We start from the raw sequence: 26,687 nt of genomic DNA, 5'->3' as shown, positions 1-26,687 counted from the left end.
TTCCTCCCCCTTGTGTTTTATGAATTTGGGGTTCAATGGTGATTTTACTTTATGTGTTTTTGGTTGAATGTGGTGTATTGCACGAGTCCTCTAGAGTTCATTGAGTATGGTCGAATGGTCAATAGAGGCTTTTGACACTTGTGATTGACTTGGGACACTATTGTTATGAGTTTTATGTGAAAAAGTAGTAAAATGGATTTTGGAGCCCAACTCTTTGTACGAAATGAATTTAGGTTTGAAACTTATGACATTAGCTAGAGCTAGGAGAAAGATCCGTGTAGACACCAAAACTACCTCAATCGAACGTTAGACGAAGATTTAGGACACATTCAAAATTCGCTCCCTGTGCTATCAAATTAACAGTCGATTACTATCATATTCGTGCAATACGTCACAGCGTGTGGCACAGAGATGAGTGAGCCATGGCACACTGACACTTGATCACGGCGCATGTCACATTTTCTACACAATTTCACTATTTTGAGTTTTGAAACTTAATGTTTTGGGTCTCATATGATTTTTAGGCTTTCGCACTATTTTGAAACTTTGATTTGAGTGAAATGAGAGTGTTTAGGAGAGATTGATTTGCTAAAAGTATTGGGATCCCTTGACAAATGGTTTTAAACTTCTTCTCCCTATTATTTGTGTTTTCCCCATTTCAAATTTAGAAACTTGGTTTTATTTTTTTGTGGATTATAAAAACTCAGTAATCCCTAACGGGCTTAGTCTCATGATTACCTCAGTTTTGGAATTAATGGTGATTATTGGTAAGGATATTACACATAGGCTATAGTTCCTTCTATTCAACCCTACAACCTAGACTCTCTATCTAATATAGAGGTCTTGGAGGCCTATTCACGATCAAGAATTTATTCTCTCATAGGACAGCCTGCATCCTTTTGATGATGCCAAAGGGAGGAGAAATAGTAAAGACAGTAGGCTTAAGGGGAGTTATAGTAAGACTTCATATACTATAGGAACAGTTTCTTAGTTTTAGAGGGATGAGATAAACGTTTTGTATATCAATCATTAATAAATTAATATAATACTACTTATATCTTATTATTTATCAATGAAGTATTTTATTCAGTTCATTCATGTTATTTCAATTTTTAAATTTCAAGATCATTATTTTGAACTTACATTTTTTTTAACTCTCATGCCTAATTAAGGGAGAGTATTTTATTAAACAGAATTAAGAACTTTAATCTTAGGTTTTGTCATCATTAAAAAGGGAAAGAATATTGAATCATGTGTTTTTATTATTATAAAACTAAGGGAAGAGGTGTGTGTTATTTGTACAGATATAAAAGATCTATAGATGAGACAAAACCTTCAAGAACTTAAAGAATCAAGAGAAGAAGTTATGTAGGTTTAAGTTATTTATTTTTTTTAGATTCAATATGAAAACTATGAGAGCTTAATCACATTTTATCTATTTTAAAGTGCATGCATCATCTTAGGCTCATAAGTCTTTATTAGTGCATTTTAAGACTTGTCTTAGTCAATTCAAACTTGAAAGTAATGTCATTCACGCTTGATTGGATCATAGAAGTTGAACTTTTGATTGCATGATGTTTCACACCTGAATTAGAATGGTTCCACACGTGATTTGTCATTATAGACACATTAGATGACATTTCACGCTTGAATCAAAAGCGATCCACGCGTGTTTTGTCACCTTTGTTTATGTGATGCCTTGATGAAGCTTTTATGCTCCAATTCATGCTCGAAACATCTTTGAATTGACGCTTGAATTGTCATATTGTGTTCTATTTTATTTTGTGCTATGACATTTCATGCCTAGAAGAAAAAGCTTTCACTCCTGTTTTGTCACTTAATCTCTTGAACACATTTTGCCTAAGTGAGCTTAAGCCAATTCAAGCCTAGTTTGTATTGTGCACTTGTGTGATTTGTCACTTATAGAAACTAAGTCTTTTATACATAAAATTCACTTTTGAATACATATTGGTTCCACACGTAATCTGTCTAACAAAATGGCTTAGTTTTGTAACTAGTCATTTCGTGCATGAGAGGTAGAGTGTTCCATACGTGATTTATCTTCTAGAATGGCTTGAGTTTTGTAACCAGCCATTTCATACATGATAGTTATTTGTTCCACACGTGATCTGTCACCCAAATTGACTTTGGCATTCTCCTAGCCAATTCATGCATGAAAGTCATAGGGAACCGCACCTATTTTGTCACACAAAATGTTATGCATTCGTTTGCCTTCCAAAACACACGTAAGTGACCCTATTGTTCATGCTTGAATTGTCATATATACTTGACTGAAACTTGACTAGCTCTATTTCACATGTGAATCTTCTGATTGCACACAAGAAATGTCACCAACACTACATTCACTGTTCCAATGGTCTGTACACTGTAAAACTATATATATGACACAATTTAAGTCTAGAATAAGTTTTCTAATCATTGAGTGAACCATCCCACATTTGAACATTCTTGAAAACATTCAATTTGTGCATCAAAATATCTTGCATTGATTCATTTATCATTCTTAATAAATTTTAAGAAAAAGTCGTTATTAGTTCTTAAGCTTTCATTATACTCAATCTACTCTTTGCAAAGAGTATATCTTTGAGAGAATTTTTCTTGGAAACAAAGTTGAAATCTTGAAAAAATATTTTCCAAATAAATTGTGACAACTTGTTAGTTGTAGCAAAGTTGGTCATTTTGAAATAAAACTAGTCAAATCTTATGAGTTGCACTGAGGTTGCATACACCCACTTAAACTTGTGATTATAGTTAAAAATTTCAAAAATAATCTTGAGAACTGAACGTTTGTCAAGTTTTAGACTGAACCCGAATAAATCTTTGGTATCAAATCTTTTACTTCTTACATTTTTTTTCCATTTGTCATACTTTTCCAAAAAAAAATTGTCACCTAATTCTTCCCCCTCTTAAATGCCAACCTTATTCAATAGCTTTGTGTGTGCAGTAATGGAGGGCTTGAAGATTGAAGAACTAGAATGGCGGAGATTCTAGGTGCGCCATAAGAACGAAAGGAATTGGGTTATTATTAGGACTTAGAAGAAGCAGCTTGTCGCCAGATGTTCAAAATTTACTGGTTATAGAAAAGGGTAAGGGAATTTAAAACCTTAGTATAGAATAGTAATGACCTAACTGCATAATATAAATTTAATATAGTAAAACATATAAATTTTAAAAACCACTTAAGCTAGGCCTGCAGGCTTACATGCCAAACTTCTAAATATCATGCCAAGTTTGGTCCTAAGTTGCCTGAAAGAAGCCTGACCTACCTTCATTCCTAATCCAAATTAATATAAAAATATAAAAGAGAAAATCAATGACAAGCTTATTTTAAAAAATATTCGAATCTAAATTTATACATGTTTACATCTACATTTCACTCGCTACATTTTCCGTGTTCGTCACAGCTTTAAACTACAATAATCTTATCACGTGAAAAAATGTCGTCTTAAAAGATATAATTGCTAACCACGGATGGACCATTTTTGAAATTATTCCGGACAGAAAAAAATAGAGTGAAACTGAAAGAACAGGGATCAAAAGAAGTCAAAAAAAAAAAAATAATGAGTCAAGGGACCAGAATAACATTTGACCTTGCTAATATTAAAACTACAACTTACACGGCACCTAGAATTGTATGGGATAAAATCTACACATGAATTCAACATTTTCCAGTCACATTGTTAAAACACTATCTTTATCCATTCATGAGAGGCCATTTCAACTTCATGAAAATTAGTCAAATCTATATATTTGGCAGATGGAAAATAAAATGGTTATGGTCCTCCAAGAACAGCATTCTCTATGTCCTCTCTGCTTAAAGCATAACTGAATCTTCTTTCCACATCCTTTTCAAGATTTCCTGGTCCACTCTTCAAGTACCTGCACCATATTCAAATCTTTACCGTAGAACAGGACCACACCACTACTCTCTGCTTATGACTTTCATATTTTTTTTTTTTAAATCACTATTTACACAGAACTCTATCTCGTGTAGCACCTAAGAGAAGACCAGAAGGCTTTTGAAGGCAAAAGCTACGTAATGATCAGTAGCATAAAAATTGTAATCAGTAAGTCATAGCTTCCACATTGAAAAATCAGACTATCACAGAAAGTTAACCACCAACAATGCCAGCCAATGTCACCTGTAACTGTCAGCCAATCACAGTATAGTTTATCCCTCTTCCCTTGTTCGGTATCTATATCTTTTCAGCTTTATAGAAAAATCTACAGATCAAAATTCAGAAGATGCATACAATTAAATCTTCTAGAAGAGTCAAACCACAAATTTCAAAAAAATCGTGGAGAGCTCGGTAATGTTCTTTCTCCATTTCCGGATTGGTATTTTTAGAAACCCAATAATTTTCCATTTCAACTGCTCTCTATGCAAACATAATGTCAAAGATCATTTCAACTTCGTAATTGCGCATCTTCTTGACTGCTCAAAGACACCTGAATAGGTTTTGTAACAATCTTTAGCATTCACAAGATCTGTTTGCAAACATGGTAACTGTAGCATCTTAAATCCGATTTTAAGGCCTAAGAAGCATTTGAGGTGAATTGGGATCATAGTTCAAGCGGGTAGAAATTAGGAAAATAGGTCAAAAATATCACTGGGCTGGATAGGATGCACCCTAGGGCTAGACAGAATGGCCCAAGGATGGAAAAGATGGCGTCGAGATAGACAGAACGGGAGGGTGCCCCCTCTCTCCACATTCGACGCTGGAAGTGACACCCATAAATGCCAAACGTGGCTTTTGTCTACAATTTTAAATCGCAACGAGAAGCAGATGCAAGGGAAAAGGAAAGAAAAATTGAGGGAGGGCCATTTTGGCTCTACTAGGGTTCCATAGTTTGACTCTCTAAGGTTAATTTGAAGCTACAAACCTATTGGTCTGATTTTAACTCACTCTCCCTGTCTTCTAACTCATTTTCTAGAATTTAACTAGTTGAAATTTTGGGATATTGAGGATTTCAAACCCTATTTTCTATCAATTAAAATGGTTTAGATAGAGTTAATGGAGGTTTATTTGAGTTTTAATCAAAGTACATTGGTTGTTTGTTGTAAATTTGAGGTTTTAGGGTTCAAGTTTTGTTGGAAATTTGGGTTTATGAATAGATATGATGATTACACTGGTTAAAACTTGTTTTAATCGTTTGGTTATCTTTATTTAAGATTATATTGAGGATTAATCAGTTTAATTTGTTGATTGAAGTTTAAATTCACAAATTAGACATTTTGGATGGAGCCCCTTAAGCATAGAAATTGGAGAATTTGATTGATTTGACGTTGTAGATGTTAATGGGGGATTCTAATAGCTTATTTTTTATTTAAGAATGATTAGGTTTGTGTTGGATGGAAGGAATGGGAGTGTAGAAGAGATTTGAGAATTTTATTGCATAATTGTATAATCATTTGTTAAACATTAGTACTAATATTAAATTGTAACAACTATTGTAGATTGATATTTGTCCGGGAGTTGACAATTGGAAGTTTCTCTCAAATTGCTAATTTTGGCAAAGGCAAGAGGTAACCTCAGTTAATTTATTTTCTATACTAGGATTGGAAGATGATTTACATTATAAATATGTGCAAAAATTATATCTTTGGTACTGTAGTAACTAGTTGATATTATAAGAATTATTAATCATGTTTTTTGTTGTTTTTATAAAATCCAGGTAAAATGGGATGAAGTTTACATTATGTGGAATTAATGGTCTGAAAATGATTTATGGATTTGTGATATAAGCGCGAATTGGGTATTATTGTTGCATGTACTGGAATGGGCTGAATTGTTATAGATGAGAAATTGTAGATATGTTGAGAAATTTAAATACCCTGGTATTGTTACTACTTCAGATCTCAGTGGCTAGCTCTCATTAGGACCCTTGATATTATTCAATCTTTGGCTAAGATTGGGTAAGCCCGTAGGGCTTACTATAACACCTTTCTAGCCTAGGGTGTATGAAAGGAAACTTATGGTCTGGTTGTAAGCTCTATAACCATTGGTTGGGTTACATCTCACCATTGGAAAAGAATAGGATGCTACATAGCCTTTGGTTGTAAGCTCTGTAGTACTGGGAAAGGATGCTCCGGTAGGCTATACATTAGCCCCTGTAATCGAGTGCCCTTTGATGACATTGAAGGCCTGGCTGGGAAGGAGGTTGAGGAAGAGTCTGATGAAGATGTCGATGACATACTACTTGGCTCCAAAACCTTTTATAATTAAAACTGATCAAAGGCTCTAAAGCACTTGTTAGAACAATGAATTATTTTATTGCTCCTGAACGCAAGAGCCGGCTAACCAAACTTCTGGGTTATAAATTTGATATTCAATACAAGCCAAGAAAGGGGAATAGGGTTGCGTGCTGCTAATTCCCTTTCATGACGAGACGACCCTAAAATTGCATTGAATGTATTTTCCCTATGGCAATGCTCTGATATAGAAGAGTTCCAGGCTGAGGTAGCTAAGGATGAGAAGTTGAATGACATATTGCAGCAAGTACTACTGTAAAAGGATGCTCCAGTAGGCTATACACTTAAAAGCGGCTGTTTAATGTATCCAGACATATTAGTTCAACATTCTCCAAAAACCACTGCACTGATTGATGAATTCCATAATTCTCCTTTGGGTGGTCATTCAGGGTATTTGCATACTTATAAAAATCTCTCTGAAGTAGCATATTGGGAAGGTCTGAAGAGGGATGTTCAAGAGCCAGTAGCTAAATGTGAGATCAGCCAACAGAATAATATGAAGCCCTCAGGCCAGCTGCAATACTGCAGCCACTCCCCATTCCTTCCCAAGTGTGGAAGGACATTAGCATGGACTTTGTGATGGACTTAAGTCACAAAATACGACAGTGATTGTTGTGGGGGATTGTTTAACAAAGCATGCTCACTGTATGCCTTGTCTCATCCTTTCACTGCTAAGGAAGTTGCTGACATCTTTAAGAAGAAAGTGATGAAGCTACACGGATTCCCCAAATCCATTGTTTTGAACAGGGATCAGACATTCATAAGTCAACTTTGAAGAGAAATGTTCACTTAGGGACAACATTGAAATACGGCTCTTGGTACCTCCCTCAAACCAACGAGCAAACTGAGGTTGACAATCAAAGCCTGGAAACTTATCTATGCTACTTTGCTGGAGAACGTCCAAAGACATGCGTTAAAATGTTATCTTGGACTGAATTCTAGTTCAATACTTCATACAACCGATCTATAGGCACCACCCCCTTCAAAGTTTTATGTGGCAGGAAATCACCCACTGTTTTCGAATGGCAGGATGATTATTCAATGTTGGAAGAACCTAGGGAACAGATTAAAGAAAGAAATGAAATGTTGCACATCCTTAAGTCCCATCTTGAGGAAACACAAGCAAAAATGCAAGAACAAGCCAATAAAAAGATGAGGGTCGTTGACTTTGCAGTGGGAGACAAGGTCCACTAACACATTCAGCCTTATCAACTGAAAAATTTGGCCAAGTGTCAGCATGAAAAGTTAGCACCAAAGCCTCATAATCAGCGAACAGAAAGGTAACTAGAATAAAAGGTAGACAGAAGTCATCAGACGAGTACTATAACCAAAATCAAGGAACTAAGGTTTCTTCAAGTCTCATTGCCATCACAAGCACTAAGCAGGCACCACCTATACTGGTTGTTCTTCATCGGAATTATTTTGATAGTTATATCCAGTCTTACTTTTCTTGTCTGAGGTTCAGGCAGTGTTCTGCTAATTTGATTAAGCACATCCATATAATACTCCCTCTTGTGTGAGATTAGTTCACTGATTTATTATTTGATATGGGACATCAGATACAAATGACGGGCATGCATTAGCAAGGTTTTTCTACAAGCAGTTAAACAAAAACTAAATACAAAGCACATTCTACTCTTAAATCTTAATCATATTTAACAATGGAAAATATCCATCATAACTTCAATTGAATCAGAATTTTTGCTTTGCAAAACCAACACGAAGTTAGTTTATCCACAAAATTTGAGGTAGGACACCCGACTTTGACAATCAATACAATCATTTCGAACTACACAAATGGCACACGAGTATAACACCAGAAAAATATACCTCTTTATAATTTAATCCGCGTATTAATTCCACTGTACAATTAATCATTCAAAATTCAACAATTTGTAACTAGCCATGCAATATTGAGTTAATCACCAGTAAATAATATAATCCAGTAGTCATTAGTGCATTCATCCAATGATTGAAGTCATTCAATTGTATTTAACAAAAGAAACATACCTTATATAGAGGTCAGTGATGTCGAGCGAGAGTTGGGCGTGCCAATCTGGCTTCTGAATAAACCAAATAGCCCTATCGTCGCTGCTTTGACAGAACCCTAGATTCCTCAACCAAGCCTCAATGCAAAGCAAGCTGTGGGAGTAAAGGGGCTTCTTCTTATCGGGAAGCTTCTGGAGCCATTCGTCTTCCGGTGAGGACAGCTCTTCTGCTTCAAAGGATTTACAACAAAGATGGGTAAGAGATTTTCTTGAAGAAATTGAGAGAATTGATGAAGAGGAAGGGAATTTAGGGTAATGTGAAGAAGGATGCAATAATAACTGAGATTCAGAGGAAGTAGAGGAAAAAAAAGGGATTGGAGAAAGTGAAGAAGGGTGAAAGATATTGGAATTGGAGTTGACCAATGAGAAAGCAGAAATGGTGGACATGCTTTTCTATAGAAAGTAGAATAGTAGAATTGGAGTTGATGAATGAGAAAGTAGAAAGGGAAGTTAGTTCGGAAGGAAAATTTGGAAGGAGGAAGATTGAAACAAAGGAAAGCGCATAACGCATTCATTATCTTCTCTATTTGAGCCAAGTCCGACATGTCGATTCGAACCCACCTAAATAATTTAAACCCAAATTTAAAAAATAATATTTTTTTATTATTTGGGCCGCCTGAATAGGCCCAAAAAAATTTAGGCCAAGCCCGATCGGATTCGAGTTTGGCCCGAATACCCGAATAGAAAAAAATAATTTTTTAAAAAAATATATAATATAATAAATATTAATTATTTTTCAAGTTTTATATTATTTTATTTTAAAATACCATATATTTGAATGTATTACTATAGTTATTTTAAAAAAATAAAAATATTTATATTTTTTCATTTTATTATTTTTAATCAAATAAAATATCTCAAAATAATAATTAAAATATATTTTAATATTAATTTTTATATTTTAAGACTCATTTTTTTTAAAAAATTGAGTCATATAAATCATTTTCTTGTCCAGAAAATTATATTTTATATTTTTTATAAAATAAGATAATTAATTTTAAATTAAAAATAATTTTAAAAATAAAATTTGGACATGTATGAATTTTCGGCTCTACTACTAAACAAACATAATAAATAAAATAATATTTTTAAATAATTATTTAATTATTATCCATGCTAGACTTAGTTAAAAATTAAGAATGAACTAAAGTAAATACTTTTTGTATATAGGACTTAAACAATATAAAAGATTTAAAAAATTTAAAAAAAAGTATTTTACCCATAATTAAATAATTTTATTTTATATAATATAATGACGACTATTTTTTTCATATTCTTAAAAATAAAAAGTACAGTTTATCTAATAGTTATTAAAAACTTTAAACTAACTAGGACAATAATTTTAAATTAATGGTTTAATTGTAGTTGAATTGAGATTAACTTGATCATAATTAAAATAATATAATTCAATTAAAATATATAAATATTTTTATATAACTATGATAAGAGCAATATTTAAATAAATATGACATTAATTTATAAGTAAAAGAAACATTTATTAATAAATTGCACATAATACAACAAAACAGTAACACTACTTAAATACTTAACTATAAAGTTAATAAGTTATTATTTTTTATTCATTTTAAGTTAAAATAGTATGTTATGCTTAATAAAATTATTTAAAAATTAAAATTGATTAAAAATAAAAAAATATTTTTTAAAAAGTTTTGGATATTCGGGCCGGCCCGAATAAGCCCGAAGCCCGAAAGCGTTATATAGCTTTTTAGAAAGAGTAAGATTCTTTTAAACCCGACCCGAATAAGCCCGGCCCGAATTGAGCCCGGCACGAATAAGCTCGGCCCGCCCGAATTACCGGCTCTAATCTTCTCCATGGTGTGAGGTAATTTCACTATTTTGGTCCAAAACAAAATAAAAATAATTTTAAAAGTTATTTTGGAAAAAAAATTGATTTAATATCATGTTTACATTTTTATTAAATTTTTTATTTTTTATGAAAACTATATATATATATATAAATTATTTAGAAGGCATATGCTAATTTTATAAATTTTGAGTTATAAAAATCATTTATTATGTAATTAATTCTAAAGTTATATAATCTTTGAATAAAAATGTAAGAGTTTTTAATTTCATATTTTCCTAAAAAATTCAATGATTTTAATTTTTAGGGATTAATAAAATTTGACAGGTCAAATTAAATGGGCTAGGTTAAAATAAAATAAACTTTAAAGATTTAATTTAAAATTTAAAGAAGATTATAAAGACTTGCACATATTTATTTCTTTTACAAGTTGGGAATGAATTTTGCTGAATCATAATTAATGCTAAGTTTATAACCTTTGTAACTTATTTTTGTATGCTTAAATCATTAAATTGGCAAGTTTATGACTACTTGAGTTAACAGCCATGTTTATGAGTGTTTTAAACAATGAAAAATTATACACAAATCCCTCACAAGTACATTTAAATACTACAATGTTAATTGACAATTTAGTTAAAAAATGACAATTAAAAACTATTGGCAACTAAGCATAACAAAATTATAACTTTTTTAATTGTGTTTTCTTAAAATTGCCAATGAGAACTGTGGTATTTAAATGTATTTTGAAGGATCTCAAAATAATTCTCCCTTTAAACTATCAAAAGGGAAACTAATTAAAATTATGAGAACTAAATTAAAAATAAGCACAAATTATAGAGTAAATAATTAAATATTTTGTAAATAAGAAGATACTTTATCCATTTTTTAAAATTATTATAGATATTATAATAAGCAAATTTTAATCAAAGTTGGGAAACAGGCCATGCCTTTATAGGCGTGGCCCTTATAAACTTAAACCCGTAAGTTTGATTTTTTTAAAATTTGATCTTCTTTTTCTTTTCTTTTTTTTATTTTTTTTTTTTTGCCCGATCTGGTGTTAGGCTCTTTTTTTTTTTTTGGACCAAACCAGTACTAGGCTCGTAAACCATTTGCTTAAAAAAATAATTTTTCAAAAAGGTAAAGTTCAACATTATGACATTATAAATTAATTGAAATCTTATAAAAAATAAAAATAAATAAAATAAATTTAGATCTTCAATTATATCATAATAATAAGTCAAGCTTTTACTTAGTAGTCACTTTAGATATATATATATATATATATATATAAATTGTATATAGATAGAATGAGAGAAAAGAATTAATTCCAAATCATCAAGACAGTCTTATATATAACAAAAAATAATATTTCATCATAGAACCCACTAGCACAGCCAATATCCTCATAATAGTTTAAATTTAAATTGGAAGTTGGAGGAATCAAATATTTCACACCTAAACTTACTTAACAAATCAAAAAACTAAACCAATAATTGTTTCACAATACCACAAAAACATTTTAAATAATAAAATCACTAAGAAAACAAAACGGAGATGGAATTAATGGCTGTAAACCTTATTTTAATTCATAAACAAACATGAAAAATAAAGTACAAGACATTAACGTTTTTTTTTACTTTTAATGTAAATTCTTTTTAAAAAAAAACTTGGAGAGCTGCTTGTGCTTGAGCCCATTTTTATAGGGCTTAACAATATAGGGCTTAAAAGCTCAATTACACAAAAAAAAGTATAATTTTTTTAAGCTTGAATTCTTATAAACTGTCAAGCCGCACCCATATTTTGGATATTATTTTAATGTTCAAAATGAACTACAAAATATAAATGGGATTGGGAGTATAAACTGGGTCGGATAAACCAACGCCAACCAAAGCAGCTACCCAGCCAACGAAAATCCATATGAGGGCTTTAATAGTAAGCCCAAACAATGTGCAACGTAGGCGTTATTTTAAGGGAAAAAATTACTGAAAAATATAATCACCTAACCTAAAAAATTACTTTCTTTGTTTATAATCGCCTAACTCAAAAAAAAACTAAAAAAAATTAGTAAAATCAACGTACAATGTGCAATATGCACTAAAATATATATTTCTGAATATAAGGGATCTGAATTATTAACCACCCAACCCCAAAAATTTAAATTATTTCTTTAAAGACGCTTTGGTGATATATTTATTTGTGGGTGTGTTAAAATCTGTATATATTACAAAATATACAAAAAGTCACATTACTTATAAGCTATGAATAGTATATTTTACTTGAAAATTCACAACTTACTCTAAACTATTTTTAACCTTCTTACCCTAAACTCTGCGAAATCAAAATGTAATAAAGAGGCATAGAGTACAATATCAATTTCTTCTACGAAATGTAACAAATTGAGAATATTTTAAAGAGTATTAAATTATATACTATTTTATGACCAAATAAAAACTTACTATTTTTAATTTTATTATGGAGACTTGTAAGAACATCTAAAGAGAAAGAAAGACCAGAGAAATTGAGATAAAATTAAATACTTTATGATGTAAAATCTTCAAATAAATCGTTCGATCCCTTTAGAATTTTGAGAAACTCTTGTATGAATTCAATTCAACTTATCATTTTTATTCTATTTAATAAAAGCATGCCATATTAAATAACCGAGTCCTAGCTCCATCATCATGATTATAAATATGTCATTGTGATTATGCAAAGAGAAAATACAAGAAATTAAGGAGGTAATTCATTCCAAAAATAAAATCATTAAAATAATTATACATTAAATTTTATTTAATTGAATTGATGTAATATCATATGTTTTTATTGGATAAAACTATAACTGGATCCATGCAAAAAATTTTCTACAATTTCTCCTTCAAAACGTTCCAAGAATACCTCAAAGTTTTTTGTTTTTTTTTTTTGGTTTTACCTCCTAGAATGTGATATTTATTTTGGTCCTCCTAATTTCATCAAAAAGGACTTAAAGAGACTTTTTTTCTTCAAAAAGTACTCCAAAGACCGTTTCCTAGTCCAAGATGTATATCTACGGCCACTTCACGGGGAAAAAAAAAAAAACCAAACCTTTTCCTAGTCCAAGATGTATATCTACGGCCACTTCACTAAAAAAAAAACGAGAAAATATAGCTTTTTTGTTTCAAATACGCCCAAAAGTCCAATGTTTTCTGCAAATAAATATCAATGAGGGAAATATATAAAATTTATTGAATATCCATATAATATTTTTATATATATTAGTTATCTTAGCAAAACTATATCCATTTTAGTGTATTAAAAAAAACTTAACGATTTTTTTCTTTTTTTTTTCCTTTCTTTCTTTACATTTTTTTTTGATAAAATATTCTTATAGATCGGTAAGAAGGAAAAGCAAAAAATTAACATGATTCTGCAAAAGGCCCAATATTGTACCCCCAAAAAACAATCTTCTTATTACTCCCAAAAGAAAAAAAAAACAAAAGAAAGGAGAAGCAGCTTATCGGACATGGCTTCTGGTTCAATAGATTAACATGATTCTGCAGATTGAAGATGAGACCAATATTCCTTCACAAGCTGCCCAAACAAAGAGTCTTCCCTCTTCATTAACTTCATTGGCTCATCATATTCCACCAACTTTCCTGGAAAATACAAATTTCATTCATGTTCAATTGTCAGTACACCCAACAAGAATCTCTTCCTGAACAAAACCCTCTCAATTTCCTTTTTTTTTTGTATGAATAAGACCAATTCATGTATTAGCATGAAAAGTAAGTGTTAAGTTGTCTAAGTGTAAATAGATTCGATAGGATAAAAGAGTGCCTTAAGATTCTGAATTAAACTGTGGTGTCTTTTTGCTCAAACAGTCGCTTGTCATTCCTGACAAGTTTATAGTTCATTCCTCTTTATTTTATATTAATTATATTAATTATAAAGCTTAACTTCATTTCATATTTGAAACTTGTTACATCAATTCAAATCTACTCACACGAATATCCTAACACAAGAGTCTTGAGTTTAAGAGAGAGCATGTGTGTGTAGAGAGCTAATATATGCTTACCATCACTAATGGATAGAACTTTAGTGCAATCCATCACTGTTGGAATCCTGTGAGCTACAGTGATGACAGTGCAATCTGCAAACTCACTCCTTATAGTTTTTTGCAAAATCAAATCAGTAGCGTTATCAATTGATGCAGTCGCTTCGTCAAGCACCAAAATCCGACTTCTCCTAAGAATTGCACGTCCCAAACAGAAAAGCTGCCTCTGTCCCATGCTCCAGTTTGATCCATCTTCCACAACTGCACAACAAAGTTCATCAATCCAAAGAGAAAAAAACAATGCACTCTTCATTATTGCAACAATAAAAAGTTGGTGGTTCACCTGAAGAGTCTAAGCCACCTTTTTTCTCTTGAACTGCCTCTCGCAATTGACACTTTCCAAGAACCTTTGAAGGGAATCAATGTATCATCATTAGAGTTTTCATGATATTGATAGAGAAAGCTATTACAATACACTGTTAAATGGGATTTATTCGATCGAGATTTGTACATATTCCTGCTTTAATCAAGAAATATTTTGTATTCATTTGTTATTATTATGATGGTAACAGTCTTTTGTGTGTGTGTGTGTCTATTGTAAGCTTTACAGATCAATAGAGTACGGCACTTTTTTAACTCTCCTTACTCTTCTGACTACTTTCAAAATATTAAAGTGATTTTGTAAATTTCAAGATAAAGGTACCCTAACATTCTTTAGTGAAAGCCACATTTTGACCAAAATCAACTGATTTCCAAACACACACAGAGATCATTAAACTAGACTTGCTCTAGCTATTGCATCAATCACATGAAGAAAAAAAAATGGGAAGAAGAAGAAGGCATTAGGATTACCTCCCATATCTCTTGATCAGAATGCTGAGACAAAGGGTCCAAGTTATATCTAACTGTGCCATTAAAAAGTGTGGGATCTTGTGGTATGACACCAAAACGTGATCTTAAATCATGGAGTCCAATAGAATAGATATTTATGTTGTCAACAATAATCTTTCCGCCAGCTGGCTCCACAAGACGAAACAAAGCACCAATGAGAGTGGACTTTCCACTACCAGTCCTGCCAACAATGCCAATCTTGTGTCCTCCTTCAAATGTGCATGTGATCCCTCGGAGTACAAGAGGTGCATCATGCCTATATCTTATCTATTTCAATACAAACAAGCAAATTTTGTATCTTTAGATCAATTCTCATTTTCCTAAACCATGTTTTTCAAAAGGAAAACACAACTATTGATCCTTATAGTTTTAACATGTTTTGGTATAAGTTTTTATAGTTTTTTTTATAGTTTTTTTGTTGCTTTAGCTTCCTCTAGCTTATCCTGTCTACAACATTAGTCCCTTTACTTTTTAATATATGCCTAAAAGAATGATGAAAGGCACTAACAATGTTAAATTTGCTAACCTATGATTAATGTTGTTAATCTTTGTGCTGAGGTGGAAACAGAATGAGGTGGACAACACTGTTAATTGTTAAAGCAAAATTCCACCTTAGCACCAATTAATAGCATTAATCATAGATTAACATATTAATACCGTTAATTCCATCTCATTGTCCTTTTAGGTATATTCAAAAATAGAGGGATTAGTGTTGCAGACAAGGATGAACAAGAGGAATCTAAAACAATTTAAAAAAAAATATTATAAGAACCTATACCAAAATATGTTAAAATGAGACAAATAGGTTATGTCTTCCCTTATTCAAAATACAAAATTCACCTGCAAATTATCTATTTCTACTTTTCCCACTGTTGGCCAATTCACTGGAGGGCGATTTCCTTCAATGACTTCTGGAGCTTCACTTGGTACATGCATGTATTGATTCAACCTCTCTACTGATATTATATAGTTTGCTATGGTGCACTGGTTTTGAATTGAGAATACGAGGGATGCATTTAATGAAAGGCCATAAGAAATGGCCATGCCAATAAATCCTGGAACAACAAATTTTACATGTGAATATTAAGATGTAAGGTCAACCAAGAAGGAAATATGATGGGTACCTACGCGGGATGGGAAACACTCCCCTAAAAGCTAGTTGTTGAGTTGAGAGAACCAACCCATATAAATATTCCATTGAACATCTAATACTACTCAATGTGAGACTTGGTATCTTATATTACCATGGTATCTTATATTGCCAAGTCTCTATCAAAATATTTTATAGGCCCTAGAGAAAAAGGACTTACCAGAGGAGAAAGTCCCAAATGGAAGTACTACCATGCATAGTGCAGCTGAGAAAAGAACAACTGCACTAACTGTTTCTAAACGTTGAATCAACCACTCATTTGCTGCAAAATTATGGAAGAAAGGAGAGGCATTGACATCGATTAAATCAAGATTCTTTGCAAAGAAGCGATCTTCCTCCTCAAAAGCCCTTATTGTCATAGCACCAGCAACAGATTCTGATAGATGATTAGCTATATAGGATTTTGTTGTGCCATTCAATCGCATCAACTCTTTTGCAGAGGCAAAGTAGTATCTCTATTGAAACATAGCATTTTTACGTAAGAATTTACCCTTTAAAAAAAACTTACAGCCAGCATACTATTGGTTGTCATATGAACAACATCTATTTTTAAAGTTGACAAGGTTTGGCAAATAAAATCAGGATTAACACAATAACCTCTAAATGATTTGACAAATAGATGTTCAAATTTTGAATACTAGGTATTCCTAAGTCAATTACTTGAGTGATTTGACTGTTTAAAAACATCCTAAGATTTTCTTTTGGGTCATTACTATTGGAGAAATAATAGATGGTTTTAGATAGAGTATGCAGCCAACCCACTTAGCTAAACAAAGCTTTTGTTGTTGTTTTTGTACTACTAGAGAACAATCTTTTTGTTTTGGTATTTCATTCCAGACAACCCATCACTTCCATAAATATTTACTAAACAAGCAAGTGATATTACCCTCACTATATTAAAAACTTTGAAGTTCTTGGTATGAATTTCAAGTTTTTTATTGACAATAATTTATGAAAAGTTAATTATATTTATGTAGACTTTATTCATCTGCCAAATATAAGCATTTTAAAATGCAATATGATGAAATTAAAATATTAAGAAGAATAGGTATGTATTACCTGTAGACGAATTGCAATATAAATCATTGGTATAGAGACAAACAAGACTTGCCAAGTAACAACTGCTAAAACAGTAAGATTAGCATAACAATTTGTAGTGGCTCCAACTGCAAACATAAGGCTGAAGGGGACATCGTAATCAATAATGCTCAAATCTGAAGAGACCTATGTAATGAAGTCATACTTAAATCAAAATTACTTTCATCATTCACATTTCATTGCAACAAGTGAAATTATTTGATATTATTAGATAAGCTTACCCTACTAAGTATCCTTCCCAAAGGCGTGGAATCATAGAACGACATAGGCGCACGAAAAAGAGAGTTCAGTAGTTGTGAAAACAAAGACTTTGATGATTGAATGCCCAATGCAACCATTCCCATACTTCTGATTAGCAAGAAAGCAGTTGAAACAACTCCGATCAACAAGTACACCAAGATCAATCTTAATGTGCTAACATGTGGATTGTCAACATTAGCAGCCATCCATGAGTTCTGTAGTACTTGACCAATCACAAATGCAAGGTGCATAAGTGAAGCAATACAAAAGTACAAATAGCCCTTGTTTTGATTCATATACTGCAAGTAAGGCTTTAATCCCGAGTCTCCGATTTCTCTCTCTTCTTGCTTGATTAATTGATCAACTTTTGAATCATTAAGCTGCTGCTCTGAAAATGACTTGTTAATCTCCTTGGTAGGATTTACATGAGTGTGAGAAAAAGTCACATCAGGCAGCCTCTCAGATCCAGCAGTCTCCTTATGAGCATTGACGAGGTCTTGGAATTCTTGGCTTGAGGATAGAAGATGCTGATAAGGAGCAGCTTCTTGAATCACCCCATCACACATTAGCTATTGTAAACAAAGAAACACACCATTACTATTATGAAAATAATGTGACTAACAATGGGTAAACTTTGTTTGGTTAAATTCACATGATAAAGCCTACATAGATACCTAAGCAAGCAAGAAGTAGTCTACCTTACAAGCCAAATTGAAAGGAGGAAAAACTAAAATGCTTTATTACCAAAAAAATTACTTGTAACTTCTCAATGTGAGACTTCAACACCAAAGATTTGACAAATATACCATGTAGATAAACTAACTATGTTAGCAACAATATTAACTCGATACCCCTTAAGTCGAAGATCAAGCCTTATACATGGGGGAAAAAACCACATTCAATGAGCTACCCTATATGGCCCAACAATGCTTGACTACCAAAAAAAAAATAATATTTGTGTCATCTAAATGTAATGCTTTCTTGATATAAATGTTAAGGTTGATGAAACAACTAAAGAAGATTCAAAGAAGAGACTTGTTAAACAACTAAATTTTTTTGATATGGCTGATAAAATATACTTGGCTTTCATATTTATTGTTAAAATAACTTTTACCTTGATTTTCTCAAAAAAAAATTATGACAAAAAAGATCTATCGAACCAATAAATTAGACGATGTAATAATCTATCATCTATCAATATATTAATATAACAACAACAAGCCTTATCCTACTAGATGTGATCATCTACATGATCTATTGAACAAAGGAGGGTCTACTTTCAGGTGTAAGTAGAGTTTCCTGTATCACCCCCTACCCACTACGTATATCATTCTGGATCAGTCCTTGAATAATTATACAGTTGCTCAGCAATGACATGGATGACCAAAGATCACAGAAGTTATAAATTTTAAGTCATTATTAGTAACATTGTCATGAACAATGCCTTAAGCAAAGGGAAATTACCAAAATAGAATCAAATGCTGGAAGGAAGTCAACTTGATGAGTAACAAGCATGACTGTCTTTTCTCTAAGTGCTTCCATGACATATTCCTGCCAAGTTAAAAGCCATTTGTGAGTAAAAGAATATCACAGAAGACACAAATGTAGTACGTAAAGAAAGGACAATATGATTACATTAAACAAATTTGTGGCTGTATGCGCATCAACAGCACTAAAAGGATCATCCAACAGATATATATCAGCATTCTGATAAAGAGCACGTGCGAGTTGAATTCGTTGTTTTTGGCCTCCACTAAGGTTCACCCCTCTTTCCCCAATTTCTGTGAGATCACCATAGGGAAACAATTGAAGATCCTTCACTAAAGATGACCTTTCAAGTGTTTCTTGGTACCTTTGAGGATCCATGGCTGATCCAAACAGTATATTTTCCCTTAATGTACCTGTTTGAATCCATGCTGTTTGAGAAACATAAGCAAACTTCCCATGAACTTCAATCTGTGAGTCAGAAATGACAATTAGATGTTATAAAAAATGAAATAACTACTTTAAAGAAGTGAAAATACAACCCAATATTTATAGGTGAAGGAAAAAAAACCAAAAGGCTTAGGAGTAAGAACTTACAGTTCCATGAGTAATGGGAACTTCTACAAGAATTGCAGCCAATAAGGTTGATTTGCCAGAGCCAACTTCTCCACAAATAGCCACCTTTTGCCTGGGTTTAACCTCTAGATTTATGTTTCTTAAAGTGGGCTTTGAATCATTATCTTCCCATGAAAAGTCAGCTGACTTGATGTAAATGGAACCATTAAGACTGCCACTTGAGCACTTCTTTCTAACACTTACACTCTGCAATTCTGGTGCCTCGAGGAATTTCACGATCCGAGCAAATGCTACTTTAGCTTGAATGACAACCCCAATAACATCTGGGATGGTTCTAATTGGATCTTGAACAAGGCGTAAAGTTGCCACAAAAGTGAAAACATTATTTGCATGTAAAGGAACTTTCAGGAAGTAACATGCCCCAAAAGAAGCAGCAGAGACCAAAACAGGTGAAGACCAAAAGAGAAAGGTATTGTATGCCCTTCTTAACTGCACAGAAGTTAACCACTTGAGCTCAACATTCCTCAATCTTACGATAGCATTCTTAAAATGGGTTTCCCATGCATAGAGTTTCAGTACTTTCATATTTATAAGAGCCTCAGAACTAGCCTTCAATCTCTCATCTTGTGCTACCATAAGTTTGGTTTGAAACTTATGTTGTAGCTTTGCTAGTGGAGTATTGCAAAGAACAGTGAGCACTATGACCACCAAGGAAGCAATAGTTGCTAGCCCCACAGCGTTAAAAAGAATTACTAGTGCAATACATAGTTGAACACTCGTTGTCCAAGTCTGGTGACACCAAAAAGGGAATTCCCCAATTCTATAAGCATCAACGGTTACATAATTCATAATCTCTCCACTTGAATGCATCAACTTTGAAGCATTAGATAGCTTCAATTGCTTTTTATAAATGGCTGCAGTAAGTAATGATCTAACTCGTAAACCAATTAATCTGCTTCGGAAGTACCACTGCCTTTGAGATATTGATTCCAAGATCTTTGTAAAGAAAAGTGTTATGGCCAATATGTAACCTTCATACTCGAAACTTTCTTTACCCTCAGCAACTAATATGAAGGAATTTAGAAGTAGTGGACCAGCTGAAATAGTGAGTACTTTAAGCAATGCAAACAATCCAGATATCAAGATATCTTTCCAGAGGCAGAAAATTATTGTCCACAAGACAGATGGTTGTGTTGATGGTTCTTTCTGTTTTTGTTTATTCAATTGATCAAGAAACATCAAATAACAGCTTTTAGCTTGATCTTCCTCTCGCAATTTTGGGATATCTTCCTCTTGAATAGGTTTCTCCTTACCCCTTTTCATCAATGGATTCAACCACCAAAATGACCCTTTGCTAAAGAATCCAGCTTTTGCAAATGGGGTCACATAATTAGCAGAACTAGTTTTATCAATATCAGTAGACTCACCATTCAAAGGAGCATAAAGGCTTTCACTGATATTCTGATCATTGTATGCATGTCCCTTATATGAGCAGATGAGCAACAAAATTGCTCCTGGGAAAGATAAAACATCTAAAGCTACCTTAAGGGTCACTTCACTATCACTAATGACAAAAAAAATAGAGATAACACAAAAAATGCCAGAAACTAAGAAGATCAAAATAGACACTAATCTTGACCATGGTTTTTGAAGTTCCCTCAACTTGAGACTTACTGTCAAACCTACACACAACCATGTGATCCCTTGAGAAAAATATTGAATCCACCAATGGATAGGAAAAGCAGTGTGAGTTTTCCTCAATTTCTCCTCTAAAACCCAAACACCTAAGCACAAATGAACTAACCCAAGACTGCCGCTTACTATTGCAGAAGCTACCTGCAAATTTGAGAACCTTTTCGCTTGGATAGAACCATGAAATGTCTTTGTTGATGACTTGAGTATTACTGTGAATAAAAGCAAAATCAACAATAACACGTCAAGACAAATGATCATCAAATGGTTTAAGCATGTGGAAGGATCTTTCAGAAGCTCAAAATCATAACTACAATGTTTCTCCCCCATTTTTGAACAACTTGATTCTTCACAAAAGATTCTCCAAACATACTCCATCTTCTTCCTGAAATATAGAGGGGAGAAATTCTAGTGAAGAAAATAATAAAAATTAAAATGTTAATTGTTAGCTCACATGATGAAGCTTCCATAAGCAAAAACAACCAAAACAAAGTTATGAAAGGCTTTGAGTTTGTAAAAAATTAGCTAGGAATGAAATATCCAACAACATATGAAACTCATGTTTTGATATCTCTGCAAGCAGCATTCAAATACTTTTTAATGCACACAATCCAACCCAAGGGGGGGTGGGAAGGAAGGCTTAGCTATTCGCGCTGAAGAATCTAGTAGTAACCAAGTGCAATACCCTTTAACAATTAAAAACAGTGCGATGTTGCCTTTTCCATTAAAAAAAAGTTCACTTTACCTATTAATTGACTAAAAAAATTTACAAAAACTAACCTGAAAATTAAATAAATACCCTATAAGAATATTAATACTAATAAAGCCAAAAAAATTTCTTATATGGTCCTTTAATGTAATTTTTGAGACTTTTTTTTTTATAAAAAAATTTTTTGAATCGACTAACAGTCAAAATGTCCTTCAATGCAATTTGTTGAAGGGGACATTGCACCACAAAATAATTTAGAATACCAAATGCTTTTATGGCAATAGTCGAGGGAGGAAAATGCCCTCTAATGCAAAAAAGAATCACATAAACCAAAAATGATTTTCACCCAAAAGAGCCGGACCTCAAAGCATGAATGTAAGGTTGAATGTAAGGTTGGGTTTGTCTCCAACATGAATGCAAATTTAAAAGTGTAAACTTCTAGTCATAACCGACGTTAAAGAAAGAGTGTTCGCAGAGTTCAACAAATAGATTGCTTCAAATACATGCTATGTCAAAATTTGAAGCAATTAGATTTCGATATGACATGTCTTGCTAATGGATGACATATCCAACAAACCATGAACTCAACAAACAAAACTACCTATGGGCTAAACTTTAATCAGGAACGTGTACAAATGATGAGACTATCAAATTATATTCAAATTCAACTCTTGTGGATAAATTAAGAAAGGAAAATTTTATGATGTCACCATAATTAATATGATAATAATCATGTGGGATAATATTATCGCATTGATCATAATTTGGTGCCATTTCCAATTAGGTGATTAAACAATGTACAATCTTAGAATAGTTAAAAGTGTTGTAGCTAAGCTTTAATTAAACTAAAATCACACTAGACCACATGACATCCAAAATATGATTGTATAATGCTAATCACGTAATACATAAACAAGAAAGTGAGAATTAAATAATTAATTAATTATCGGTTACACAAAATGCCACTAATTAGCTAAAAGAAATTCTCCTTTTTAAATGTGTCAAAATAAGTGCCTAAATATTAATGACACCATATTTTTTTGTTGCCAAAAACTATTTTAAATCATCCAAAATGAATTCCCTAAAGTTTGGACAAGTTGAAAATTGCTAAATGGCCAATCACATATTTTTCTAAAATTTGAACAAGATATTAACCAATATCTGATATGTTTCAACATAGAAACTAATCAATTATATTGGCCCCAAGAAAAATGTCCTTGACAGTATAACATCATCAAAACTTAGGTAACGCCAGTCCAATGTCTCAAGATTAGGTCTCAAAAAATTTTGCTGAAACAGGTGAAAACCACAATTACCTCGGTGGTCCAGAGCTCCAAGACGAGAATCGTGCTAGCAAGAGGCCACGGGTTAATGTGAGAGAATATAGATCAGTATATTTTCACTTTAATTTATTAGGTAAAGGTGTATTTTTTAAATTAAATTATTTTATGAATAACACCCAATGTTTTAAACTATTTGTTATAAATAATTAAAACATAACAATGTTGTCCTTAATATTAAACATTCAAACATTGGCTATTAACTTTGTTGATAAAGAATTAAGTATGATTAAAAATGCCACTTGTTGTGTTAGGTGATGGAAATTTACTCAAGACATTCACATGGGAATGGAAATTTCACCCTGGCTAACCCTAATCGTACAAAGGTGAACAGTGATTTTTGCTCTCAGTGAAGCACTCAACGTCCTCCAAGGAGCTACCATTCTACAATGACAAAACTTTCGCTCACCCTCATATTCCACATCGCCACCTCTTTGCCTCAACAATGTCGCCATCCTTCTACTGTTTCTTGTCCGGGATGAAGAATGCTCGCCCTTCATATCGAGACAACTAACGATCATGCCACAGCAACTGGGCCCCATGAGGCCATAACTAACAGACATTTGTAGGTCTTTAATGTTTAAGGCAATATTACTCTATTTTAATTACTCTAAGAGCAACGTTATTGCAATAAAAAGTTTAAAATTCTGGTGCTTTTCGGAGAATAATTTAAAAATAAAAATGAACCTTTACCTACCTTTAATTTATTCAATGAATGTGGTCCAGAACATATAAAACCAAATGCCATTTTGTTTCAAACGCACAAAATAGAAGGCCCAGAATTTCAGCTTAACTATAAGGACAACACAACTGAAACAAAATGCATTTATTGCTTTGGGAAGCCACTTGCAAGCCAAACTCCACGAGAGGTCTAGGTATAAGGAAGACTGGAGTTTTATTCACCAACAGGCCAAATCAATTTGGACTCTTCATTTCAGAAGTCAGCCAGCTCGCGTTTTATTTCTTTGTATCCTTCCAGTTTTATCTTACATCTGAAAGGGATGTTGTCTGTTTATGTTTCAGGACCAAGAATTATATATATACTCTCCCTCAAGGACCAAAATGTAAGGCATTGATAACTAATTTATTGTTACCAAAAACTATTAATTGATATCTTAATTTCTTAAAATATTTTATATTTCTTCAATTATACTCCCATTAAATATCTTATATTAGAGTCTTGGTAATATTAATTAAAATTTCAATACATTATTTTTCTAAAAAAATAATAAATAAAATAGGGATATAATGAAAAAAATAATTATAAAATTACTTAACACCCTATATTTTGAATCAAACAAAATTTTTAAAAAATGTTTTTTAAGTGTGTATACCAAGCCCAAAAATGACCCTAATGGCACTATGAGTTTTGCTGTCTTGTCTCCTTTAAATAACACATTTGAATCATTCTTTTATTTGGGATCTTTTTGGAATTTGACAGTGCATTTATAGAGTAAAAAGGCTAGTGTGTGTGTGCGCGCCAAGCCCAAAAATGACCCTAATGGCACTATGAGTTTTGCTGTCTTGTCTCCTTTAAATAACACGTTTGAATCATTCTTTTATTTGGGATCTCTTTGGAATTGACAGTGCATTTATAGAGTTAGAAGGATATTGTATATCCATGCGTGTATCTCTTTGAATCATTCTTTATTTGGGATATTGTATCTTAAAAAAAGTAAAAATAAAAACATATTGATTGCACGTGTTTTTTACCTAATTTTTTCTCTACTTTCACTAAGTAGGAAAAAAATTATTTTCTTCCTACTTTTTTTGCTCACTTTTTCCTTTTTTTTTTCCTCCGGTCAAGCAAAACATAAACATGAAAAAATTTAAAAGAAAAGCTCAATTTTCAAATTTTCTTTCAAATCTCTTCATTTCCAATATATTAAAATATTAAATTTTATTATATATAAATATTTTCTACAAATAATAATATTATTACTGTCTCTTCCTGTTTTATCTTCCCCAAGCAAACGAGAAAAAAATTATATTCTTCCGCTTTAGTCTTCCCCTATCTTTTATCCTTACAGCCAAAACACAAAAAAACAAAAAAAAAGTGTTTTCTTTAAATAAAATTAAAAAAGCATCTCAAGGGAAAAAAAAAAAAGTAGATACATCTTTCGTTTATTTTATTCTGCTAAAATGAACAACTTAATGGAAAAATCACCTCAATATACTTAATTTGAATTTGAAGTGAGTTTAAGGAACTTTCTTTTTTTATTAATTATAATCAAAGGTCTTAATTGAAATTTTCTCAAGAAATTAATCAATGATGACGTGTCGTTTTCGGTAGCGGCCAAAACATACGTCGTCTGCGTCGTCTTCTACCTCATGACGGGTCTCTTCGACCCGCCTTCGGACCCGTCTCATAACCCGCTCTTAACTCAAGCTCCAGGGCTCCATTTTGCATGATTCGGAAGCCAGAATGATCGTAAATGACCGTATAATGGCTTTCCATGATTACAATGCAAAACCAAGGCCTCAAAATAGTAAACCGAGAATATCATGAAATCATGAAATACCAAAGTTTCGAACAGCAAGGCAGCGGATATATCTCTGATAGCAACAATAAACTTTAAATCATGCTCAGGAACGAAAGAGTAATGAAAGAACACTTACCTCCAGCTAAAATCACTTTTAAAGCTTGGTCAAAAATTAAGGTCTCGAACAGCGCAAGGAAGACGATATAGCTACAGTAAACTTCTGCTCTTCATGATCAACATAAAAGCAAGCGCAAGCACGAAATAGCCGTTGAAGAATCTCTTATGTACGGATATGAAAAGTCTTCAGAAGAAGAACCCAAGCCTAAAGATGGCTTTTAAATAGATGCGAAAGTTTGCTTCTCTAGTTAAAAAAGCATGATGATGTGTTTACAGCGAACTCAGAGAGAAGGATAAGAGAAGAGAGACTGAGACGAAGCGATCGAGAAGCCGAGAAGTGCAGCTATAAAAGCGTGAAACAATGAACAGATTTATGGAAAATGGAAAAAACAGTGTCGTCACGGCTAACGCATCTGATGCCTTTTTTAAAATGCGACACGTGGTCTGTATCCGTTGTTGTAATTAAATGGGGCCCATTGGTTTGGTTTGGGGCCACACTGCCCACAGGTGCTATCTCGTGGCGCCGGTGAATCTCGCAGGAATTCTCAGTTAAAAAAAAAAACAAAAAAAAGAATCTTGCAGGAATTCATGAAAAGTTAAATGGAAAAAATGTCCTCAACTTTTTTTTTTTCCCCAAGAGCATGTTTAAATTAAAAAATTTATACTTGAAATTATGATTCAACTAAAATTAAGAAACTGAGATTAAAAAATTTTAATTAATATAACATA

At 32.5% G+C, this 26,687-nt stretch overlaps 2 protein-coding genes across 2 annotated transcripts; both read right to left on the bottom strand.

The window, feature by feature from the left end:
* Window positions 1-3,582: 3,582 nt before the first annotated feature.
* LOC129294977 (uncharacterized) lies at window positions 3,583-8,824 on the bottom strand. Its single transcript, XM_054933467.1, has 2 exons — window positions 8,285-8,824; window positions 3,583-3,900 (listed from the first exon to the last, which is right to left on the bottom strand). The coding sequence occupies exons 1-2, from the start codon at window positions 8,707-8,709 to the stop codon at window positions 3,795-3,797; spliced, it is 531 nt and encodes a 176-aa protein (XP_054789442.1). The 5' UTR covers window positions 8,710-8,824; the 3' UTR covers window positions 3,583-3,794.
* Window positions 8,825-13,567: 4,743 nt separating this feature from the next.
* On the bottom strand, window positions 13,568-26,309 carry LOC129287187 (ABC transporter C family member 10). Its single transcript, XM_054923380.1, has 12 exons — window positions 25,978-26,309; window positions 19,639-21,694; window positions 19,192-19,512; window positions 19,021-19,107; window positions 17,538-18,125; window positions 17,278-17,442; window positions 16,379-16,673; window positions 15,909-16,123; window positions 15,030-15,335; window positions 14,521-14,584; window positions 14,199-14,438; window positions 13,568-13,779 (listed from the first exon to the last, which is right to left on the bottom strand). The coding sequence occupies exons 2-12, from the start codon at window positions 21,685-21,687 to the stop codon at window positions 13,667-13,669; spliced, it is 4,443 nt and encodes a 1,480-aa protein (XP_054779355.1). The 5' UTR covers window positions 21,688-21,694; window positions 25,978-26,309; the 3' UTR covers window positions 13,568-13,666.
* Between the last annotated feature and the right edge of the window lie 378 nt (window positions 26,310-26,687).

This window comes from Prosopis cineraria, unplaced genomic scaffold (assembly GCF_029017545.1).
Source record: "Prosopis cineraria cultivar Desert tree isolate PC_DT_omini unplaced genomic scaffold, ASM2901754v1 PC1, whole genome shotgun sequence".
In the NCBI taxonomy this organism is placed as follows: Eukaryota; Viridiplantae; Streptophyta; class Magnoliopsida; order Fabales; family Fabaceae; genus Prosopis; species Prosopis cineraria.
Note: the sequence above shows the minus strand (reverse complement) of the source record. Positions and strands in the feature narration are given on the sequence as shown.